The 25,337-nt window shown below is 36.4% G+C and overlaps 1 protein-coding gene across 1 annotated transcript; it reads left to right on the forward strand.

Annotated features, from left to right (window-relative positions):
* LOC111061165 (KICSTOR complex protein kaptin-like) lies at positions 1 to 25,124 on the forward strand. The gene is made up of 8 exons (XM_039425644.1): positions 1 to 507; positions 1,140 to 1,222; positions 2,036 to 2,224; positions 8,084 to 8,303; positions 14,122 to 14,206; positions 18,231 to 18,366; positions 21,605 to 21,760; positions 24,768 to 25,124. Exons 1-8 carry the CDS (start codon positions 303 to 305, stop codon positions 24,957 to 24,959), a joined length of 1,266 nt encoding a protein of 421 aa, XP_039281578.1. The 5' UTR covers positions 1 to 302; the 3' UTR covers positions 24,960 to 25,124.
* Positions 25,125 to 25,337: the final 213 nt, after the last annotated feature.

Below are 25,337 nucleotides of genomic sequence, written 5' to 3' on the forward strand. Positions count from 1 at the left end.
CCAACGGCGTAATGTAAATAGAATTTTGTCAACAGAACAGCAAGATAATCCTTTTTTTTTGTGATATGACGAAAAAAGTAAAGTGTCTTCAATTGTGTGATATGTTTATGCTAATTATTATCAGTTCATTAGTGCGATTACGCTCAAAACAGAACAATTTTGAAGTGTTTTCTTTAGTTTCATAACTGAAAAGTTTGTTTGTTCTTGCCCGACTATGATGAGTATTTTCCAACGTATTTGTGGAACATGTGCTTTTAATTATTGTTTTCTATTACATAACTGAAATTTAAAGTGGTACTGCTATGGACAATATTTTAGATGCACATTACTTTTTATTGCCAAGTCAAGGGAATATTTACACACTCTCCAAGATAACACAAACAAATGGTGTAAATAAAGTACTGTTTTCGTCTCTCAAAAGAAAACTTTTCTTGCTGGAATATCATGATCATTTGGACGGTTGTCTAAAACCTGTCATAAAAGAAATTTTATTTACGTATATACCAAGTAAGTTGTCTGAACACATGGATTCATTTTTGAATGATAGATAAGTTATAAACGGTTTTTAACTATAATCTAAATGATGTAGCTTATCTGCAATTCAAATATATTCATCAATTTCTTGATAATTGATTTTCAAATGTATGGTATTGAAGAAATATATAATTTTAAAAATGGCTATCATTGTTGCTAATTAGTTGCCTGTTATTGCAATGAATGTAACAAATTTAGTGAATAAAGTTACAATTAATAATTTTGAATCAGATTTATAGTGATAAATTTCAACAACTCGTTTTGACCAACTGACCACAGATTTAAAAATAAAATAAATAAATCACATCAAGTTTTGGTACTAATTTAATTGTATGCGAGTTTGAGCTTGCTATAGTTGCCAATCCAGTTTGAAAGAGAAGATATTTACATATATTATGAATAAAAATATTTATGAATGTTGATTCAACCTTGAAATGCGTACGGTAACAGACAAGTTGATCCAAGGTAAAATATTCAAGTGAACTTTCAACAACAGGCAAAACTATTTAAAAGTACTGAAATTATTTTTAAAAGAAAATCCATCTTGTTTATTGCTATTTTACAAGTGTAATTTTTATTCAAAAAATATTATTATTCTGTTTCAGATGGTGCCGAGATAATATCTTTAGATGTCTTCAACAAATCTACTGTCTGTGATGATTTTTTTATAGGAATTACCATTATCAAGGTGAGAAACTAAGTGCCGGTTGCACAAAAGCCGGTTAAATCTTAACCGTGATTAATTATGCAAGAACCAATCAGAGAAGCCGTCTTATCAAAAAGGCCTTATCTGATTGGTTCTCGTGAAATTAATCACAGCTTTTGTAGAACCGGGCCTAATATTATTTTTGTAAAAATTTCAGAAGCTTCGCCTCATTTATGCAAAGTTTGATTTTAGATTCCCAATTATCAGGCTTGAGATACAATTCAAACAAAAAATTTCAAGTGGGAAAGATTGAGCGTGAAAATCTCTACAATTGATGATTAGTAACATTTTCACCTAAAATGAAAATAAGCTCGAAATTCGAGAAAATGTGATTATTTAATATTGCAAACTGTTGGCAACTGTTTATTCTATTAGATCACTAGCCGTCAGGCTCCGCCCCCTGGACCCCCGACTGGATCGTATTAGAATGAGATCAGCAGGCTCGCTTCGCTCGCCTGCATTTTTCATTTGAGCATTTTTATCATATGTTAGGACAATCCAGTCGGGGGTCCAGACTAAACGTCTGGCTAAACGGATATGGCGAGCGAAGCGAGCCTGACGGCTAGTAATATAATATTTCCAGGATTGAAGTAGCAGTGCCCAATCAATTTTTCCGCGATAAATGCATTTAAATCTTCAACTTGGTGCCAACCTAACAAAGTCAACTCAACTTAATGCCAACCTGACCAAATTATTAATTTAGTTGCCAGTTAATTACTTTTTCAGTTATATCTAATTTAGCCTATTATCATTCTTCGCATAAATCAAATTTGTATTCTCTATACTTTGTTCCAGCCAAACCCCGACCACAATAATGAAACATATTTGAATATATATTCGGAACAAGACTTGGATGTGAACCCAGAACTGAACATTGAAAGCATTGCACAAAATTGCCTTTCAATCGATTTAAACTTTGTACCATATCAACTTTACCATACACAAATTCTTCGACAGTTTGACGATGCGGAGCCCAGGAGAGAGGTGAGGAATTCTTTATTCTTTATTGATTGTTTCATACAACAAGTGCATCATCAAAATGATTGATTGATTGATTGAGTACTTTATTTATGTAGATTACAATATATACTGTCTTATACACTTATATACAATAGCTTACAATACAGCAAAATTATAGATGAATTTACATGATATAGACTAAGAATGATAGGGAGAGAAAAAATAAGGTAACCTTGTGCTATTCCTCTCCCAAATTTAGATAAGGTTACACATTGCCCGAATTAGGTTAAGTCTTGTTAAATTAAATCAAATGATTTTTTTTGGCCCTTCAAAATTATTTCTCAAATATGTAAATATTTCCTATTTTAGTGATAATAATGTGAAATTTATCTTCTATGTTTGGTTTTGAAGCATCTAAATTTAAAAATCTACTATGTGAAAATGATAAGAACCAAGAATTTTGTGAAGTAAACAAAATTCTTGGTTCTTATCATTTTCACATAGTAGATTTTTAAATTTAGATGCTTCAAAACCAAACATAGAAGATGAATATCACATTATTATAACTAAAATAGGAAATATTTACATATTTAAGAAATAATTTTGAAGGGCCAAAAAACATTTTGATTTAATTTTTTAGAACTGTTCCACGTTCATCGAAGGCTGGCCTTCACGTTATGATTATCTAAAGAGGTTCAGTGAACTCCTACAATGAGGCTCACCTTATAATGGCTGTGGAGAAAGATAGGAGAACACTGTTTCCGATACTCTGTCTTGTCAGTGCCTTCTATAGACGGTAGCTGATACCGGTATATCTGATGTAATGTTACCTATTCATATTCTTTATTGATTCATACAACAAGTGATTCAAAAATGATAGGAAGAGAAAAAATTAGGTAACCTTGTGCTATTCCTCTCCCAAATTTAGATAAGGTTACACATAGTCCGAATAAAATAGATACTCAGGAAGTGAAAGTGCAAATTTTTAGTGAGAAGACATGAAGAACCCAATACATAACCTATAAACTTGAGTGTTGATAGGATATGACATTGGGTAATACGGCAAGGCAGAACATCCGAAAGGATCTCTCTGCCAATAAAAGCCATATAAATAAATAAATGAATAAAATAGTCCGACATTGGTTGTCTTCGTTCTTGTTTAAAGTAATCAATTATATTTGTCAAGAGAATATGTTTTTCAATAATAAATTTTCGCCACACTGCACAGAAAGCAGCTGTTTTTCAGTCCCTACGTAGATCTGAAAGACATTGTTTGCAGACGACTCTCGTCTGACGTCATAACAGGTTTCTTTCCGGCCTAGGCCGGATAGAGTACCCTTACCAGCCGCTAACATGGAACTAAGAAAGGTGATCAAAAAACGTTTCATTATTTTTGTTCATTATTCAATAATTGAAACATTTATAATAATATCATCTTATTGTCATTTGAAAGAATAAAAAAGTATAAACTCAACCTCCCACATAATTGAACATCATATTTTAGGTTATTTAGACAAATCAGAATAAAAAATAAAAATGCTAGGACAATTTCCTGATATTCAGATTACCTCAGATTTGCTAGAGCTATCACCTTCCACTTCTGCTTTCGGAAGTGCTTAGTAAACAACTATTCTGATATAGCCTATATATTGTTTATTTTTGGGTGTGGCGAAAAATAGCGTTCGCACCATGGGAAAAATGTTTTTCCGGCTCTTAATCTTTTCTAAACTTTCTTTTGAAAACCGATTTCGAGCCGGAAAAATCTCATTTTCTGCTCTAGGTGCGAATTATACTATTCCTTTTGATATCAAATATGATGTTAATTATATTCCTTTATTGTTGAGAAACGATCTGGAAATGTTGTGGATCTAGAAAAGGATAGCGTCATCTGCTTTGTGGAATGATAGACAAGGATAGTAACATCAATCTTAATCAAATACTGCCATCATAACGTGGACCTCTTTATATCTGTGCTGATCTGAAAGGATGGATGTTTTTACAACTCACACTTACGCGACTCAAGTCGAGAAGAGACTGCGACTCCATTCTCTTATTTCAGACTGCGACTCTAGTCTCTTACTTCTCGACGCAGCATGTGTTTTCAAATGGTGACACTCAGACCAGTTGATTCTTAGTCTCCACGACCTCGCGACTGTGAGACTGAGTCGAGCGTCGACTTGAGTTGCGTAGTACTGTGCATTTATAATAGCTTAAACGTGAGGTTATGGTTTATGAAAGTGATGTTTTATCATTTTAGATAAGACAATAAGAATTAGATAGTGATGTTTTATCATTATAGATAAGATAATAAGAATTAGATTAGACAATATATATTCATAATAATTATTATAAAATTTGTTACATGAGCAGAAGTGACAAATTCTATTTCATAATTTTAATAATGTGAGGTTAGAAATGGAGTAGCATGGAACTGAAGTAGTGACAATCAGCAAGGAAGTCGTAAGGTCGAGAGACTGGAGTATCCTCGACTGGAGTCGTACGATTCGAGTCGAGGTAGTGTGAGTTGAGCCTTAAGCTGGGTACACATACTCGTGCTTCCAACCCGCACCGAGCACGCTCCTCCCTCGTACCGCCCGCGTACCACCATCGAACCACAGTCGCTCCTCCCACGCACCCATCATGAACGTTACGGAAGATGTTAGATCTTCTCGCGTTCCCCGGTCGAACCACTGTTGCTCCCGGTCGATCATCAATCGCTCTGCTGGAGTGACGTTCGGTTGCGGAGCAGAGCGAAAGTCTGTACGCACCTATACACATACAGATCTTTCGCTGGCACGACACTAAAGGACAGAAACTTTCTGATTGGCTGATCGAATTCAGCGTATCGACAATCAGTGAGAGAGCTTTCTGTAGATGAATAATTGACCGAACGTAGTGATGTCTATGTTCCAACTCGATTTGCTTTTGTCTGTCTGTATGTAACGCAATTGCGGCCAAACGCGTTGATAGAATTCTATGAGATTTGGCAGGAATATTCCTTTTTCAACTGTGCGTCGATGTATACACTAGGTTTTTGAAATTTTGCATTTTCAGAATAATATGAAATGAAAAGGAACTCCTCCATACTCTGATATCACTATATATATCATCTACTTTGAAGATAGGATCAATCAGACTATAGAATTATTCATAATCAATCAGCTGACAAGTGGATTATTCACTGCATGCATTACACAGCCGTGTCTATTTCTATAAGGTAGGGTTTCAATATTTTCTATGATGCGTGCCCATCAGTATCAATATTCTCCCTTTTGAATCACAAATGTAATAGGTGATTGAAAATAAAATGAAAATGATTAAATAAACTGAATAAAGCTTATTCAGAAATTATAATATTCTTGATTGAAAAAATTAATTTCCTATGGATACAAATATTCAAACCTGAACTGAGTTTATTAACATAAGTGAATTTTGATCTTGGAGAAAACAAATAACAGGTTTTAAGAGTAAATTATGATTCAACTGTGAATTGTTATTCAACTGAATCAACTAGAACAGGTGACATCAGATACTTGTGAGGTCTACTGTTCACAGAACTACTAGTTATTATTAAACGACTTTTTTTGTTTTTTAATTAATCAATTAAATGCTGTAAATCACCCCGAAGACTTCTGCTACTGCAAATATTGACAACAGGGTAACAGCTAGATGGAAGCTCGATGAGCGCTATTATACAAAAATTATTTGTCAGCCTGGGAATCGAACCCAGTACCTCCTAATTGCCGGTCAGGAATGCTTACCCTTACACCAAACTGACAATCGCTGGATAGCAGCGCTCATTTTATACAAAGCCTTAGCGGCCAGCCAGACTACAGATTGGCTTTTGAGGGATACTGGGTTCGGTTCCCGGGCTGACGAATAATTTTTACATAGTAGCGATCTTCGAGTTTTCATCTAGCTGTTTACCATGTTGTCAATATTTGCAGTAGCAGAAGTCTTCGGGGGTAATTCACAGCATTTAATTGGGATTTCGTTTAATAATAATTATGATAGTTATTATTCATCAGCTGGTGTATTCATGATCTTAGTAAACAAAGGCCGTGTGCAGATATGCTACTCTGTTTAAACGGAGAAATGTCAGCTGTTCGTTTAAACCCCGTATGAAACACATTATGATAAATGCAACCATATCTACAAGTAAACGAGGTTTATCGTTAAACCATAGAAAAAGATAGCATGAGAAGATATCCCATGGTATAGGGCGTTATGTTCCAAGTTTCACTGTCAACTCAATCCGACAGTCTTAGGCCCGGTTGCACAAAAGCCGGTTAAATTTAACTGTGATTAATTTCACGAGAACCAATCATAGAAGGCATTTTTGTAAAGACTACTTCTATTATTGGTCCTTGTGGTTTTAATCACAGTTACAATTTAACCGGCTTTTGTGCAACCGAATCTTAGTGACTACCCTGTGATTGTGAACAGTTACATGTCCAGAATCAAATCAAAATCAAATCAAATAATTTTTATTTTGCATCAAACAAATACAACATATTATTATAGTACAAGTCCTTCTCTTGAGTATAATAACATACTGTAATTTAAAACTAAAATATATATCTAATAAGAGAGAATCACTGATGGTGTGAGTGATTCGTGTCCCGACCCCACAGCACGGAGCATCTTTTCAGCTGCCCCTCGAAGCCGACACTATTGACAGCCGCCAGCCTCTGGACCGACCCCTGTGGGGTGGCCCACTTCCTGGGCCTTGAGACGGAGGAGTGAAACAACAGGGTTCTTCAAGTTGCTACAACAACAGTCTTAATGATGACTTTTTACTTGACAGACCTACGACTTTTTCGTGATGCTTTGTGACGCTGTCAGTCTCTCATTCTGTGCCGTTCTTACACTCTCACCCAGCCAAAACTACAATAATAGACAGTAGTCGGCAATAACCAGCTTGAGTTAACAAAAAACGGCTTTAAATTTGGAACATAAACGACCTATACCATGGGATATATTTTCTCTATGCTATATGATAATTAGAATTATTCAATTTTGTTGTTTAAGGTTGATTGATAGTGAAGACTATAATGACGTTTTTATAATGGCAGTGTTTGATTAGCAATGGTATTGCTATCCTTGTCTATCATTCAACAGAGCGGATAGCGCTATCCCTTTATCGCTTTGCTCTGTTGCCAGATCGTCTTTTAACAATGTAGAATTAATAATTAATCAATAAAATATGTCTCTTATTTATGAAAATTCATTATAAAATTATTTAAAAATATAATTCCTTGCTTGAGAAAATATAATTGATTATTTAAACTAGAATGAACAGTTAACATTACATTAATAAACCTGTATCAGCTACCGTCTATAAAAGGCATTGACAAGATAGAGGATCGGCAACGTTGATCTACTATCTTTTTTTCACTGCCATTATAACGTGGATCTCACTATAGTTGTCATGCATCACAACGTTTCTGCAATTCATTTCAACCGACGTCTTCAATTTTCCGACACCATTCACACACTACCTCATCTCTCTAACGTCGCCTGCACGACGGCACTTTGTTTTTGAAAATCTGGAAAAAATTAAATGTTTATGCATTTTAAACTCCTTTTTCACATTCAATGTTTGTTCTATAGACTTCAAATTCATAGCAACTTGTAGCGCTGTTCTTGATGAATAAAGTTGATGCTTAAACTTCTTTTATAGACACAATAATAGCCGCTGGTTTGTGTATCTTTAAAGCACGGTTTTACGCCTGCTATGTTCGGGCAGCAAGTGAATAGTACAGCTGGAGCGATCTAGCGGAATTAGTTTGTCCCTAAAGCTAAGCGCTCGACGTTAATCAGTTGAGTAGTTAAGACGTGATGATGCGTCATTCGTGAATTTCCTATCCCGTACGTGTATAAACCAATTCTTTCATTTATTATAATATAGATTATCAATTTTATTCCAGGAGAATCACAGCATTCGGCTGTGAATGTGGCCATATGCAGATAAGTGTGGTTGACACAGTTCAAAGCACAATACTTTCCTCCCACGTCACTCAGTTCGAAGGCTCAGTGTCCAGGGTTCAGCTGTTCAACCTCTGCAATTATGTCAACTTACCAGCGTTGGATTTGATCTCAGGTGAGACACCACATTAAACATACAGTAAGGGCCGTTTGTACAGTGAAAGCTTGAACTGAATTCAATCAGCTGTTGGCTTCAACTCAAAATGAATCACATTATAACAAATTATACTTGATATAGATTTAATCCAGTTTAATATGAAATTTAGTTTAAACTGGCACTTTGCAAACGGCACTTAGAGTCGGTTTCCGAGCTCGGGATCTATAAGTTCTGGACTTACAGAGTTCAGGACTGAAATAAGCTCTCGTGTTTAAATCAACTTTCTGAGTCACGGGTTTATGTTCTAAACTCCGGGGTCTATTGAGTTCTCGACTAATTTTTGAGTCCAGGACTTTAAGGCAGTAAACATGAGGGAAATTCTCAATATTTTGCTGTTGTATTGTAAGCATTAGGCCTATAGCAAAACAGCTGATTGCAGCGGGATAATTCAAATGCTCTCCAAACTGTTTTGTGACAATATTATTTTGTGAAAATACGTTTCGATTTCTTTGTATTGTGTTGATCTATAAATTCAAAGCAAAGCAAAACCTAACCTTTTGAATTATGAATAAAAAATAAGCATTTCATTTCACGTTATGCTATTATTTATCATTGATCCTTGCCATTGATTTTGGAATAAAAAATTTAGTATGTTTTGAAAAAAAACTGGAATAATAATTTATTATTGTTATATTATTATGTTGAATATGGCATTGGTTAATAATATTCACATTGGGAGATGTGATGATGGCCATTCCATGCAATCCTTGTATTATTTCCTTGAACATTTCTAGGTTATGTCATACAGTCGTAAAATAAGGTTAGTTTTTTACGCATAATATTATGAAGAACTTTATACGAAAATAAACTTGCAAACTATAAATTATGGATTTAGATGGACTAATTTAAATAATTTAGGTATTCCATGACATTTATTTGTCCTTTCATTTACTCCCAAAACAATAACTGAATTGTGTTTGGCAAGTTAAGTCTAGAACTTGAATTTAAGCCCTACCACAGTCGAGGGTTTAAAACCACGCTGTTTTAAGTTCTGGACTTGACGATTTTTGATAATCCCTCGACTGGGAAAGAAGCGAGAATCTAATTCAAGTCCTGGACTTATAAGCCCTTCACTCAGAAAGCAAAATTATAAACTCCAGGGTCTAACGTGATCTCTAAACTTCAGGGTCTATTTGAGTCCTCGACTACGTTAACGCTCTGACTCGGAAAGCCAATTTTCTGACGCCAGAGTTTAAAGCCGGTTAAAGTCTAGAACTTAGCTAAATCCCGAGCTCGGTAACTGACCCATAATCATCGCAAGCCGCCCATAAACTGCTCGTGCATTGCACATCCTGCCATTTTTACTTTCCTTGCCCTATTACCATAGGTAAGGTAAGTATTGATTTCCGAAAAAAACTAAGGTATGTAAATTTGTAAATTTCTATACGTTCCGAGGTCCCCTGAGTCCAAAATATTTGAGTATTTGTCTGTATGTGTGTGTGTGTGTGTGTGTGTGTGTGTGTGTGTGTGTGTGTGTGTGTGTGTGTGTGTGTGTGTGTATGTGTGTATGTCTGTGAACACGATAACTCCATTCCTAATTAACCGATTGACTTGAAATTTTAAACTTAAGGTCCTTATACCATGAGGACCCGACAATAAGAAATTCAATAAAATTCAATTTAAGATGGCGGAAAAAATGGCGGATAATTACTAAAAAACCATGTTTTTCACGTTTTTCTCGAAAATGGCTCTAACGATTTTCTTCAAATTTATACCATGGATAGCTATTTATGAGCCCTATCAACTGGCATAAGTCTCATTTCAGGGAAAATTTCAGGAGCTCCGTAATATTCTTAAGAAAAATGGCGGATAATGACTAAAAAACCATGTTTTTCACGGTTTTCTCGAAAACGGCTCTAACGATTTTCTTCAAATTTATACCATGGATAGCTATACATAAGCCCTATCAACTGGCATGAGTCTCATTTCTGGGAAAATTTCAGGAGCTCCGTAATATTCTTCAAAAAAATGGCGGATAATGACTAAAAAGCCATGTTTTTCACGGTTTTCTCGTAAACGGCTCTAACGATTTTCTTCAAATTTATACCATGGATAGCTATTTATAAGCCCTATCAACTGACATGAGTCTCATTTCTGAGAAAATTGCAGGAGCTCCGTAATATTCTTGAGAAAAATGACAGTTACTAAAAACCATGTTTTTCACGATTTTCTCAAAAACGGCTCTAACGATTTTTTTCAAATCCATACCCTGTATAGTTATTTATCAGCTCTATCAACTGACATGAGTCTTTTTCCTGGGGTACTAATGGGGGGTCCACCCAATCCTTGAGAAATGGACTTTGTAACCTCCTTCTCATGCATGAGATAGGTAGGTACACGGTTTTTACTTTTTCTTCTTCCATATACCGTGGGTAGGTAGAGCAGTTTATAAAAAGAACACAGTCATAGTCAAGATATTTCATCTGTAGAACAGCTGTTTTGACGAATTTCAAGAAAATCATCGAATTTCACAATTTACATAAAGGAAAAGGTACTCTGAAAACAATTGTATATACACATAATTATACAGTAGTCTGATCGTAGTTGCAAATATGTTGCCGTCAATCGTAATTATGTTATTCCCCTAAATTATTCTCGTTTGATAATGAGGCTTATAGTTCAATGAACAAGGAAAGTTGTGTGAGTGTACCACACCAGATTTTTTGTATTGGCACGACTAGCTTAGCATGGCACGCAGAGCGTCATACACTGCAAATTCAGTTGGCTCCGTGCCGTACTAGAAGTCGGTTGTGAAAGTGATATTTTTTTGGCCTGGCGTGACGGAAATCAAACCTTTCCGGATTGCCATCGTGCCGTGCAATGCAGGACGTGCTTAGCACGACATTCCTCACACATTGGCACGATCCTTCCTTCTTTGGCATGACATGCAATGCTGGACCAGTGTATAGCGGCCCTTAAACCTTCCTATAGATTCGATTTATAACATGAACTCATTACAGTCTCTTAGCCTGTTGTTTAATGCAATACTACAGTGATATCCACGTTATAATGGCAGTGGAGAAAGATAGCAGAGCGTTGCTGATTTTCTGCCTTGCTACTGCCTTCTATAGAGGATAACTGATACCGGTATATCTGATGTAATATTAACTGTTCATTCTCGCTTAAAATAATCAATTATATTTTTTTAGGCAAGAAATTATATTTTGAAATAATTTCATAATTAAGATGAAATATTTTCTTAATTCCATTTTCTTAATCTCCTCCATTCTATTTATAAATCTATAATATATAAATCTATACATCTTCAATGTCATACTCTATGTCGGACAAAATATGAAAGTTGGAAGAAACGAGGTAATATCATAGAGAAACGATAACATAAGTAGATATCCCATGGTATAGGGAATTTATATCGGTATATCTGATGTATTATTGACTGTTCATTGTTTTTTAAACTAACCAATTATATTTTATTTATCAAGGAAATGAATATTTTTCAATGATTTAATAACGAATATTCATAATTAAATAATTATATTTCTACATTTTCCAAAAATAATCTGGAGAAAGCTAGAAAAGGATAGAGCTGTTTGTTTGCCTAATGACAGACAAGGATAACTACCAATGTTAATCAAATAATGACTATAAGGAGGGCCTCACTATATGACAGGGTGATGGTTATCACCATCCTCACTAACATAGACAATAAATTAAATAAATGATGGATTCAATGGCATAAGTAATGGGCCCGTTATGTGTACTGTAAGCACGATATGGAACAGCGGGAGAAGCATCCACCAAATATGTAAGCACGATGTGCCTACACCAAATATGAAAGGGGAAAAAACTATGATAACAATAAAAGAACAGAATAACTAGAACTTTAATTGATGAATCTCTAACATATATACATTTGAACAAAACAAGATTAATTTGATTATAAAACAATATTTGATATGAATTAATGGGGGAAAACACTCGCTTGCTGCTAATGATGATTCAATGTTTGTGGCTATGAAAATTTAAGAACAAATGATTCAGTAGTCACCTACCTTTTTGAAATAGCTTCCCACTTTGGCATCCACTGGTATTTCGCGACTTTAGTATTTTAAAAAAAGAACAAATATTAACTGAACCAATGAATAGGCTCAGAAACTGTCTCCCTTAACAATACAATTATTTTTATACTGCCCGATCTGTGACAGAATAATTGTACTATTAAACGAACCGAAATCTAGCCTTTTTCACTGGATCAGCCGGACTTAACTTTCAGTCCTATCGAACGAGCTCACACACTGACTCTCACACTCACCAAAAGTAAAATTTTGGGTATTAAATATAACTCAGTCAATGCCAAACATGAAAGCCATTTCATATACATATTTTTATCAGTCGCACAAGCGGTACGTTTGTTATTAAAAACAAAAGAGAAGCTACATTAATTTTGACAACAAATGAAATAAACAATCTTTCTGTCGATGACAAAGATTGTTCAAAGACAAAAACACTGTTCATTAAACTTTTTCAATTTAAAACTCTAAAATCCTGATCAATATGAGATAAATATATTATCTATATATATAAAAGCGAAACGGCACTCACTCACTGACTGACTGACTGACTGACTGACTCACTCACTCACTCACTCACTCACTCACTCACTCACTCACTCACTCGCATAACTAAAAATCTACCGGACCAAAAACGTTCAAATTTGGTAGGTATGTTCAGTTGGCCCTTTAGAGGCGCACTAAGAAATCTTTTGGCAATATTTTAACTCTAAGGGTTGTTTTTAAGGGTTTAAAGTTCGTCCCATATGACCAGGTGACAGTACATAGAATGTGGTAAATTGTCCGATTCACAATTTACCAGGTAAAAAGTTCCGCGACCCATGGGAAGAATTTTGACAGATTCTGTACCAGAAACCAGTTCCAAGTTCCAAGTTCCTGCCCCACAGTCGAAGCGTGGTAAATTGTTCCAGTTCCAACTATCCGAGTGCTTCTCTGCAGCTGCGCATGCGCTGATAGCTTGTTTACCAATAGGATAGCCATAGAATACATAACCAACAAAATTATGTTAGATAACAATTCGTTAAATGAATTTTTCTCTATAGAAAATTTGGGAGTATACCTTCAGTAATGGAATGAAAGAAATGCACACTTTTCTAGACGGTAAGTTTGTAAACAGCCTTTCTCCATTCACGCAGCTAGTAAACGACTCATTTTGGTGTAGATCAACTTTATAAGTGCGCGCCAAAAGCTTGAACCAACGATTTTAAAATGGCGTTCCATGGGAACATTTTGCACTAGTCACGTGATGGAACAATTCACGATTGGAACAGGAACAATTTACGATTGGAACTGGAACAATTTACGATTGGAACTGGAACAATTTACGATTGGAACTGGAACAATTTACGATTGGAACAGGAACAATTTACGATTGGAACTGGAACAATTTACGATTGGAACTGGAACAATTTACGATTGGAACTGGAACAATTTACGATTGGAACTGGAACAATTTACGATTGGAACTGGGACAATTTACTTACACAGAACGTACACAATATAGAAAGCTTCTTACTTGTTAAGAAGAATACTTGTCAATACATTCTGGCTTTAGTCTTGACTTAGTCTTCTTATCAAATACTTCACGGGTCAAATTTTATAAATGATCTTGATTGTCTGAATGATGATGAATGATTGTTTGTTCAATTTTCAAATTTAGGTGTTATATTTTTTAAATGATATAAATTGTTTGAATTATTTTGAATATAATTTTTGTATTGCTTCAACGATTTTATATGTTACAGATAAACATAGAAAACAGGAGACCAAAGATGAAATGGCAATTAATGTAGTGGTTACCAGCACACTCCAGCTCTCTGCAGTGTTCATGTAATTATTTATTTGGAATTCAAATTTATTTATTGCTCGAAGAGAATTCATACTATTACTAATTATTTAATGTCAAGTCTTGGAATCTAAAAAGCTTTCCAACACACTGTCATCTCAGTGCTTTCTAAATAGTCTAATGTCTAGAGTAACAGCTAGAGTCTAGAAATATTGTCTTGAGAGGACTTCAGAATTATGCCGTTGAAGGTCTTGAAAATTATTCTTAAGACTGTGCAAAGGCTAAAAATAAACTATCTAACTTAATGGTGATATTTTTCAAAGTTTTTCGATTTGTATATCATCAAGCTATCAAAATTAAAAAGTTTTCTTGGGAAAACATTTTTTCCCCGATCATTACTTTTTGAGATATGTGCGCCTAAAGTTTAAAATTTTTGGACAGAACATTTCAAATTCGGTAAGAAATAAGGCCATGAGATTTAGAGGGTAGATTATTTATGGTATTGCTGATCTAGTAAAATAAAAATTTTCTGAAAATATCAATTTTTGATAAAGTTTTTCGATTTAACCATAAATAACTCATCTAAAAGTTATTTTTGGTGATTTTTAGTAAATCGAATAACTGTATTAAAAATTGATATTTTCAGAAAAATTTTCTTTTACTAGATCAACAATACCATAAAGAATCTACCCTCTAAATCTCATGGACTTATCTCTTACCGAATCTGAAATGTTCTGTCATGTAATGACCGGAAAAAAATGCTTTCCTGAGAAAACTTTTTAATTTTGATATCTTGATGATAAACGAATCGAAAAACTTTGAAAAATATCACTAGTAGAAAGTTTATTTTTAGCCTTTGCAGAGCCTTAAACCTAGCGCCGCAGTGCAGGATGGTTTCTCACAGCTTGGCGTTGTTGTCATTTGAGATGGGTGTCTGGCTTGGAAGTGTTTCGGCCGCATTGCAGGATGACTGTTAACGGTTGCCGGAAGATCAACAGCTGGATTTTTTCCGTTATTTTTCGTGATAGAGAAATTCTGATTGCAGATTCGTTCTCAGCGACCCCAAGTTTAGCCTAAAGGCTCAAAATGTCAACAATGTTTTTAAATAATTAAAAATCATCATGAAAAGTCATTAATATGGTAGTAAACCACGTTTCTGGGAACTTTTACTGGTGACTGGAGTTATTATTGACACACAAAAATCAAAATAATCGTGAGAAAGAAAACTGCTGATGAACGCGAATAAGACCGCCACTCCATTGTTCTATTGTCTCGGCTGCTTGGCTGAGCCTGGCTGGAGGGATCAAATAACCGACTGGTTTGATCTTTCGTCTGTCCGCTAGGCGGAACTACGCCGACATTGCTGGGTGGAAGATGTTACTGCGGCCGCTCGCATTCCCACCAACGCTGCTATTATTTGCTGTCTCAGCGCCTAGTCCGATTCAGCCAAGCAACCAGCCTGCACTGCGGAGCTAGGTTAAGATACGCTCAAAATCAGCGTTTTCTCAGCTTTATCAAGAGCAAATGAACAGAAAATGTTCAAATTTGGTACATGCAGGGTGCGACAACGAAACTTCCTTTTTTAAAAGTGAATAAAACTCTCTGTATGGATCAGAAAGTTTAGATTTAATTTATGTAATGTAGACACATATAAAAAGTTTTGTTTCAATTTGTTTTGAATATGAAATCAGGTAGGTGACGCCCCCATTCTCCATACACTGAATAAACCGATTTCTGGTGTTTGTCATGACTCCTTCCAGCATTACAGGCGTTATGTTGGCAATTTCTTCCCTGATAAAAAAGGAAGAAATACCTTATTATTCTTTTTTGAAACTTTTATTTGTAAAAATTTGGGAAAATACAGTTTTGGGCTATGCCTGTTGTCTTCTCCCAATCATAGTATATTCATTATAATTATGATTCGTAATTGTCAATGACATAAATAAAAAATAAAATAAATAAATAAAATATTGGTCTCCAAATCTTGCAGGGTCCTTGGAAGGTCATATGAACAAGGAATTTCAAAAAACCCCCATAGACAAAAATCACAAGGGTTAAAATCGGGCTACTCTAAATCGCTCCTAATTGAGATGAGGCGTCCTAGAAAGTGTTCCCTCAAATGAAGTCACGTTCAGAAAGCTCCTGCACAGTTGCCATCTTGTATGGATGGAAATGAAGATTATCATGAAGAATTCGTCTCGCAGAACGATCGGAAAGTCCAAGAGCAGACGCATGTTTGCGCGCTGAACGCTGTGGTGATCATAACATTGATACTCTCACTGCCTCAATGTTCTCAGGTGACCTAATGGGCCGAGGGACTCCAGTTCTTCGTCTTGTCGCACTTGCAGTTTGTCTAAACGTAGTGACCCATGTAACAATTGATTTCCGGTCTGGGACAATAGCCAAAGGGGCTAAATCAAAGCGATATTAAAATGCGCGCTGGGTTGGGATCTCAGAAAATCTACTCGAAAAGTGAGTCTCAACGGCAAATTCACGCTTCTCATTGTTCCAATACATGATGGCGACTGAACATGTCGGGAAGAAAACTTTATGATCTGAACTCTCTAACGAGACCAAATTTGCTCTACTACGACATCAGCTGACTGAATGGCGATCACTTTAAAAAAGGAAGTTTCGCTGCCGCACCCGGTATTTTCAGCTAGGTTCTAGAAATGTTATGTTAGAAGGGCTACAAAATTTTCCCGAAGATACGACCAAAATCGACGTTTTCCTGCGTGGTCTCAGTCAACTGGTGATTGAATCGATCTTGAAAAATTGTATTTGATGGGAGGAAGCAAGCTCAGATGAAGAATGCAGGCGAGCGAAGCGAGTCTGCTGTTCTCATCTGTGGATGATTCAGCCGGAGGTCCAGACGGATAAGGCGCGTGAAGCGAGTCTGCCGGCTAGTATACATATGATGACCTAGTTGGCCGAAACCGGTCGTGTAAAGTTCAAAAATGAAAGATAGTGAGGTTCACGTTATAATGGCAGTGGAGAAAGATAGGAGAAAAACGTTGCCGATCCTCTGTCTTGTCAATGCCTTCTATAGACGGTAGTTGGTACAGGATTATTGATGTAATATTAACTGCTCATTCTCATTTAAAATAATCAATTATATTTTCTCAAGCAAGAAATTATATTTTTCAAATATTAATATCCAATAATTAATAAATCAAATAAATAATAATCAAACATTAATAAATGTTTTATAATATTAAACATTCCATAAAATGTTTCTTTTTTCTTTATTATATTTTTTCTATTTTCGACTGAATCTCAAGCCACTAATTATAGCCGACTGATTACTCGTTGCCATCGCTCAAACTACTTAGTTTTGCTGGTAACGCCAATGATAATATTATAATCGATTTTTAAATGGAAAATATTTTAATTTTAAGTTTTTGTAATGTATTGTATATGAAAATTTTTATATTTTTCACATTTGTAAAGTTTGTTTAATGATTTTGGCAATAAATATTTCTTCTTCTTCTTCTTCTTCTTTAATGATTTCATAATTAAGATGAAATATTTTGTTAATTAATTACATTTCTACATTGTTTAAAAACGATCTGGCAACAGAGCTAAGCGAGAAAGAGATAGCGCTATCCGCTTTGTTTAATGATAGACAAGGATAGCATTACAATTGGTAATCAAACACTGCCATTATAACGTGGACCTCACTAAAGTAATTCGATCTATGAAAATACTCCCTATGTATTATTTTTCCTAATTCCTGATGAATGCGTTTGTTGGGCAAAAAAGTAAATCTCTCAGATTCACTTGATACTTGGGCTCCAAGCAGCCATGTAGAAATGAATAAAATATCAAATCATATATATTATATAGATATATTTGATTATGCATGAAACACAACAAATTTTTGGGAAATTTTCATATGAACATAAAACAAACAACAAATTTGTGGGAAATTTTCATATGAACATAAAACAAACAACAAATTTGTAGGAAATTTTCATATTCATAAAACAAACAACAAATTTGTAGGACATTTTTATATTCATAAAACAAACAATCACGGTGTCTACATTTGAATGCCTTGTTTCGCAGGGATATTGTGAACCAGGGACTGAATGTTCGATGCAATCTGGAAGGCAGTGATAAGTATGACTCAGTACTGTGCTCATGTCTGGCAGATGTGGATATGGACGGAGAGGTCGAAATCATTATTGGAACTTATGCTCAGGTAATTTGAACTTATCTCAGAGAACGATTTCAAATATAACATCTAATATCGGGGGACCGAGCGTAAAAGCATAGAAAATGTGTAGCGAAAGATTGGAATTGATACCTCCCTCGCGTTCGCTACCTTTCAGCCTGCCGCTCTGCTCTGCTCCCCACGCCACGCATCAACCAAATGAGTGGTTGACCCACCCGCCACCAGGGTGCGCCTCAGTCGCCGCCACCCGCTCCTGCGTTTCTATTGGCCGAGCACCGCCGGCCAATAGCAGCGCAGGTGAACTCGGGGACTGTGAATAAAAGGGGGCTACTCAGCTACCCTCGATAGCACTTGCTCACTAGCAGCCTTCCACTGAAGAGCCAGAAGAGACCACCAGCCGAGACCACTACCAGAGACCACTACCAGCCGAGACCACTACCGAGACCAGGAGCAGAGCAGCGAGCAGGCCAATGAGGGAACCACGGCGAGACTAACCGCAACATGAGGTGTCTTCCTTGTCTACTACCCAGCCGTTGCCTAGGAGGAACCGAGCCGGCCGCCGAATCCAGAAGAGGAGGGCCCTACGTCGGCTTCGCCAGGTGGAGGAGAGGCTGAGGCTGTACACCGCCGCGCCAGCTGCGCCCCAAGACCTAGCGCCCCAGCCTAAAGGTGCGTACAGACTTTCGTTCCACTCCGCAACCGAACGTCACTCCAACAGAGCGATTGATGATCGACCGGCGAGCAACAATGGTTCGACCGGGGAACGCGAGAAGATCTACCATCTTCCGTAACGTTCATGATCGGTGCGAGTAGAGAGCGGAGGCGGAGCGATTGCTGTGCGATGGTGGTACGTGGGCGGTACGAGGGAGGAGCGTGCTCGGTGCGGGTTGGAAGCACGAGTATGTGTACGCAGCTTAACAACTGGCGCGCGGTTCGGGATGCGCGGGTTGGGTGCCGAACCGACATCGGAGTGTGTGCAGCGGAAGCCTACGACCCTGCCTGCCCGGGGTTTGACCGAAGGCCCCTTCTAAACGAGGAAGTGGTCGAGGAGGTCCTCCCGGCGGAGACGACTACTAAGCATCTAGCCTGCCTTGGTCCCTTTTTAGGGCCACCAGCAACAATCTTGGTTCCTTTTCAGGGCCACCAGCAACAATCTTGGTCCCTTTTCAGGGCCACCAGCAACAAACTTGGTCCTTTTCAGGGCCACCAAAAGCCATTTCTTTAGACATTGGTAACAAACCCCTCGCTCGACCCGACTGACTAGCCCAATTGATGAACGAGCCACACCTTCCGCCATATCAAATTTATAGTTATTTATTCATTTTCTCAGTCGTACAATTATTTTACAGTTATATGAGGAGGCACAACAGGCTTAAGCCCAAAAATGTCCCTTTTCAAATTCATTCTAGATTCAAAATCAAAATCTATGTTAAGCTACTATCACTAATCAAAATAACAATTTATTCACACTTCAAAAAACAAACACGTCATCAATTACAAATATATATAATATGAATTCTATTTAGAATGGTATACTATGTTTGCTACAATATTTGTTAATAACAGCATCTAGTTACCATTTTGTACTTTCTGAAGTAAACAAGTTTTCTAAAAAAAGATAAATAAACGAAAATAAGTTTTTCTTGGTGAATTTTTCTTCTCGTTAGATCAGCTGAATGATCCCACACATGCACACCTCCATTACTGTATTGACAGACGACAAAGTTTCCAGCTGTTTAATGTCCTTCAGCAAGTTATCCCAGGGTTGAGACCTAGTGCAATCGATTTTTCATATCATAAATCTACTTTGTTCCAAATTTCGTGAGAATCGTTGAAGCCGTTTTCGAGATCTGGTCACATACAGATTTATATAAACATAAAAACATCTGAACATATAAACATCCAAACTTATAGACAGAAATTGCTCGTTTAATAATATAGGATTAGCTAATAAGAACAATATTAATTTATATAATGAAATCTCTGAAACACACTCTTACAATACAAGACAAAAGGACCACGTTGTGAGACCTAGGGTTAGACAGCACAAATCCATTAAAAGTCATAGGTAAAAGCAGATTCTTCTCTATAATAAATTACCAAGCAGTGTGAAAAAGTTACCACCGAAAAAATTCACTATAGTCTTAGATAACTGGCTGAAAGCAAAAGCGTTCCACTCAACAAAAGAGTTTTTGCAATGCGAGGTATCTGATATGGGCTGATGAGAAATTATTGCAATGTTGGTTTGGTACTGATTCACAATGACATATTTCAACAACTACCCCTATTACCCTAGAAGTATAATGAATTTGTAAATTTTATGATGAATCTAAATTTAAACTGTTTCAACTATGTAACTTACGACAGAGGTTGTATTATGAATAGTTTCATTGTTTGACGATGCTTATTGCTTTTTTGTAAAGTTTTACGGCAAATAAAATTCTTGATTCCAGCCTTCTTCACCAAATTTTGGTGATTTCGCACAAATAAATCAATAAAATAAAGGCACTGTAAAGCTGTCATTCAACTGTATTAGAATAAGTTCCTTACACATAATTTAAAAACAATGGCCGTTTTTTCACACTTACTGATTTCTCGACGACACGACACGGCACGACTGTTACTGATTTTTCGACGACACGACACGGCACGACAGGACAGGAAGCTCTCCGATTGGATACGAGCATCAGTCAATCTGAGAGCTTCCGATTGGCTGATTGCCTTTCAGGAAAGGAATCTCTCCGATTGGGTTGCCGTATCGCTATATCTGATATAATACTAAGGCCCGGTTGCACAAAAGCCGGTTAAATTTTAACCGTGATTATTTTCACGAGAACCAAACAGAGAAGGCTTTTTGATAAGACGGCTTCTCTCATTGGTTTTCGTGGAGTTAATCACGATCAAAATTTAACCGGCCTTTGTGCAACTGGCACTCAGGCTCAACTCACACTTACGTGACTCAGGTCGAGAAGAGACTTGACTATAGTCGAGAGCATGTGTTTCCAATGGTGACACTCAGACCAGTCGATTCTAGTCTCCGCGACTTTCATCATTTGTCGAGTCTCTTCTCGCGTAAGTGTGAGTTGAGCCTTAGTGTTCATTCTTGTTTAAAAAATGATTATATTTTATTCGTCAAGAGAATCTATTCTTCATGGGGATATTGAGAATGAAATAGGCTACATTTTTATTTGTTCAGTCTACTCCTTAATTAATCAATTCGAAGATTAATTCCATTTCATTCAAAAACGTTGTTAATGAATTTCAGGAATTATTAATGTACAAATACGAGGCCGATAAGTGGGAGCTAAAAAGCAGGAGAAGTCTGGAGCTTCCTATCCAGTCACTTCTGTATGTGGACGTGACAGGTGATGGCATGAGAGAGCTTATAGTGTTGACACTTGGAGGGCTCCATGTAATGCAGGTTAGTCATTATTCTATTCATTCAATAATACAAAAATCATATCGAATCGCAATGAAAGTTATCAAGTATCCTTTTTATTTTATCAAATCACAACTACTTATATATAGGTCCACGTTATAATGGCAGTGGAGAAAGATAGATTGATTGAGTACTTTATTTATGTAGATTACAATATATACTGACTTATACCATGGAGAAACAATAGCATAAGTAGATATCCCATGGTATAGGGAATTTATGTCGCAACTTTTACTGTTATCTCAAGCCGATTACTGTCAATTATTGTCGATTTTACTGTTTTGTTGGGGTGAGAGTGTATGAACGGCACAGTATGAGAGACTACGAGCGTCACACAGCTTCACGGGAAAGAATTGAATGAGCTATCGGCTTGAGATAACAGTAAAAGTTGCGACATAAACGCCCTATACCATGGGATATCTACTTATGCTATTGTTTCTCTATGCTTATACACTTATATACAATAGCTTACAATACAGCAAAATTATAGATGAATTTACATAATATAGACTAAGAAAATAATTATTGAACTGTAAAAGATATGAAAAAAGCATTCTGTAATAACTGTAGATAATTATATTGTTATGCATCTACATAAATTGGCGGAGCTTTGGACATATCAATGTCCATTCTTCGGGAAGAATATTAAAAATATCCTCCCCACTAACTCTCTACCAAAAGATATGAGAACAACGTTGCCGATCCTCTGTCTTGTCAATGCCTTCTATAGACGGTAGCTGATACAGGTTTATTGATGTAATATTAACGGTTCATTCTCGTTTAGAATAATCAATTATTATATTTTATTAAGCAAGAAATTATTTGTTTTAATATTTTGTTAATTATTAATTCTACATTGTTAAAAGACGATCTGGAAACAGAACAGAGCGAGAAAGAGATAGATAGCGCTATCCGCTTTGTTGAATGATAGACAAGGATAGCAATACCATTGCTAATCAAACACTGCCATTATAACGTGGACCTCACTATAGTCCACAAGTCGATATTATATTCAAATTTAAATCTGCTAATTTGTATATGAGCTATGTTCAAACAATAATTGTTTAGTTCTAATAGACACAATAAGCTGCGTACACATATTCGCGCTTCCAACCAGCACCGAGCACGCTCCTCCCTCGTACCGCCCTCGTACCACCATCGAACCACAGTCGCACCGCCCACGCACCCATCATGAACGTTATGGAAGATGTTAGATCTTCTCGCGTTCCCCGGTCGAACCATTGTTGCTTCCCCGGTCGATCATCAATCGCTCAGCCGGAGTGACGTTCGGTTGCGGAGCAGAGCGAAAGTCTGTACGCACCTATACAGTGGAAGCTCGTTATAGTATATCGCAAGGGACCGCTAAAAGGTACTACTGTATTATGAGGTTTGTACAAGATCGGGGTCTACTTTATCGAGGCTCCACTGCATATGGACGTTTCAAGGGACTGCAGAAAAATGCATTACTGTAACGGGGTGTACTATATCGGTCGGGTCTCACTGTATTTTGTCTCCATCTTTTTTACTTTCCTTGCCCTATTACCATAGGTAAGGAAAGTATTGCTTTCCGAAAAAAATTAAGGTACCCCAATTTCTAAATTTCTGTACGTTTCAAGGTCCCCTGAGCCCAAAAAAGTGGTTTTTGGGGTATTGGTCTGTATGTGTTTGTGTGTGTGTATGAGTGTATGTGCGTCTGTGTACACGATATCTCATCTCCCAATTTACGGAATGACTTGAAATTTGGAACCTAAGGTCCTTACAATATAAGATATAAGGATCCAACACGAACAATTTCGATCAAATGCAATTCTAGATGGCGGCTAAAATGCCGAAAATTTTGTCAAAACAGGGGTTTTTGCGATTTTGTCGTAAACGGCTTAAACGATTTTGATCAAACTCATACCTAAAATAGTCATTAGTCATTGATAAGCTCTATCAACTGCCACAAGTCTCATATCTGTAAAACTTTCCATCTATGCAAAGTTTGATTTTAGATTCCCAATTATCAGGCTTCAGATACAATTCAAACAAAAAATTACAAGTGGAAAAGATTGAGCATGAAAATCTCTACAATTAATGTTCAGTAACATTTTCACCTAAAATTTAAAATAAGTTCGAAATTCGAGAAAATGTGATTATTCAATTGCAAACTGTTGATTCTATTAGATCATTCACTATGAAGAGATAGCAGACATCATGTGTCTCCAGCGTTATTGTCCTGTCACCAGCTGGCTCAGATCTTTGAAGAGTAGACTTGAGATGCGCGTGAACACTGGCGTCAGGTGATCAATTTTCATAACGGCAAGGAAAGTTGTGTGAGTGCGCCTCACCAGATTTTTGTCTCAGCCTTTTCCCACTCAGATGGGGTTGTCGTCTCGGGACAGTCGCTTTTAGGAGTCTCGCTCATGGGCCTCGTTTGGTCTTGGTCTTTTCTCTACAAGATCTTGGGCGATACAATTTTCCCTTTTCTTCCTAGGTCTTTCCCTCTTCCTAGTGCCTCCACTAGTGCCACATAATCGTCCTCCCTTCTCTCCACATGTCCATACCACTGCAGTCTTTTTTCCTGTATTTTCTTTTAAATTTCTGTAACCTCCATTCTGTTTCTTATCATTTCATTGAGGATTCTATCAATTCTAGTTACGCCGTAACTCCACCTCAACATCTTAATTCTAGTGACCTTCAGTCTGTAGTCTGTGGCTTTTTTAACTGCTCATGTCTCTGCTCCGTATATCAACGCGGGCCGCACAACTGTTTTTATTATAAGTGAACGATTATTGTTTGAACTCAGCTCATAGAAAAACATAAGGATAGTTATAAATTTAATTGTTTTTCAACAAAAAGTTATATTTTTTTTTATTAAATCATTAATACACTTTCACTTACACTTTCATAGAAAAACATAAGGATAGTTATAAATTTAATTGTTTTTCAACAAGAAGTTATACTTTTTTATATTAAATCATTAATACACTATCACTTTTGTTCGCAGCATAATCAGGATCTAGTCTATGACAAGTTACAAAATCGGCTCAAACAACTATTCAAAAATGAGGAGCTGCCAACCGTTGAAAAAGAAAAAGACTTGATTGAGAAGACTGAGGATGAGCGAACCGATGAGAGTGAGACAGATGATGCAAATGTCTCAGAATACAATCATCCTATCTTCGTCACCGGAAATTAAAACTAACGCCTGAAATCCTAACAAAAGTCACGAGTCCCACTGTTTAATGTAAGGAAATATTTTATATTCCAAGAGATATTTAGTGTGTAGATCATATTTTATTATTTGTGTACTCATTAACTATTTTTATGCTGATCATTTGTTGAAAATAAAACTGTAACCGAATTGTATTGTTATAGATTATACCATAGAGAAAAGATTGCATAAGAAAAAATCCCATGGTATAGGTTGTTTATGTTCCAAGTTTCAAGCCGTTTTTTATTGTTAACGCAAGCTGATTACTGTCGACTACTAACTTCCACTTTTTGTGTAGTTGAGAAGTTGATATTGTGGTAATTATTCATATTGAATGAAAAAGACTAAGAAATTGTCAAAAAA

The sequence above is a fragment of the Nilaparvata lugens genome, chromosome 4 (assembly GCF_014356525.2).
Source record: "Nilaparvata lugens isolate BPH chromosome 4, ASM1435652v1, whole genome shotgun sequence".
Taxonomy (NCBI): Eukaryota; Metazoa; Arthropoda; class Insecta; order Hemiptera; family Delphacidae; genus Nilaparvata; species Nilaparvata lugens.

Coding starts and splice junctions, on each gene's coding strand:
- LOC111061165 (XM_039425644.1), top strand. CDS start 303: ATGGACAATATTTTAGATGCACATTACTTTTTATTGCCAAGTCAAGGG. Junction 1,223..2,035: donor TAGGAATTACCATTATCAAG/GTGAGAAACTAA, acceptor ACTTTGTTCCAG/CCAAACCCCGACCACAATAA. Junction 14,207..18,230: donor CAGCTCTCTGCAGTGTTCAT/GTAATTATTTAT, acceptor CTTGTTTCGCAG/GGATATTGTGAACCAGGGAC.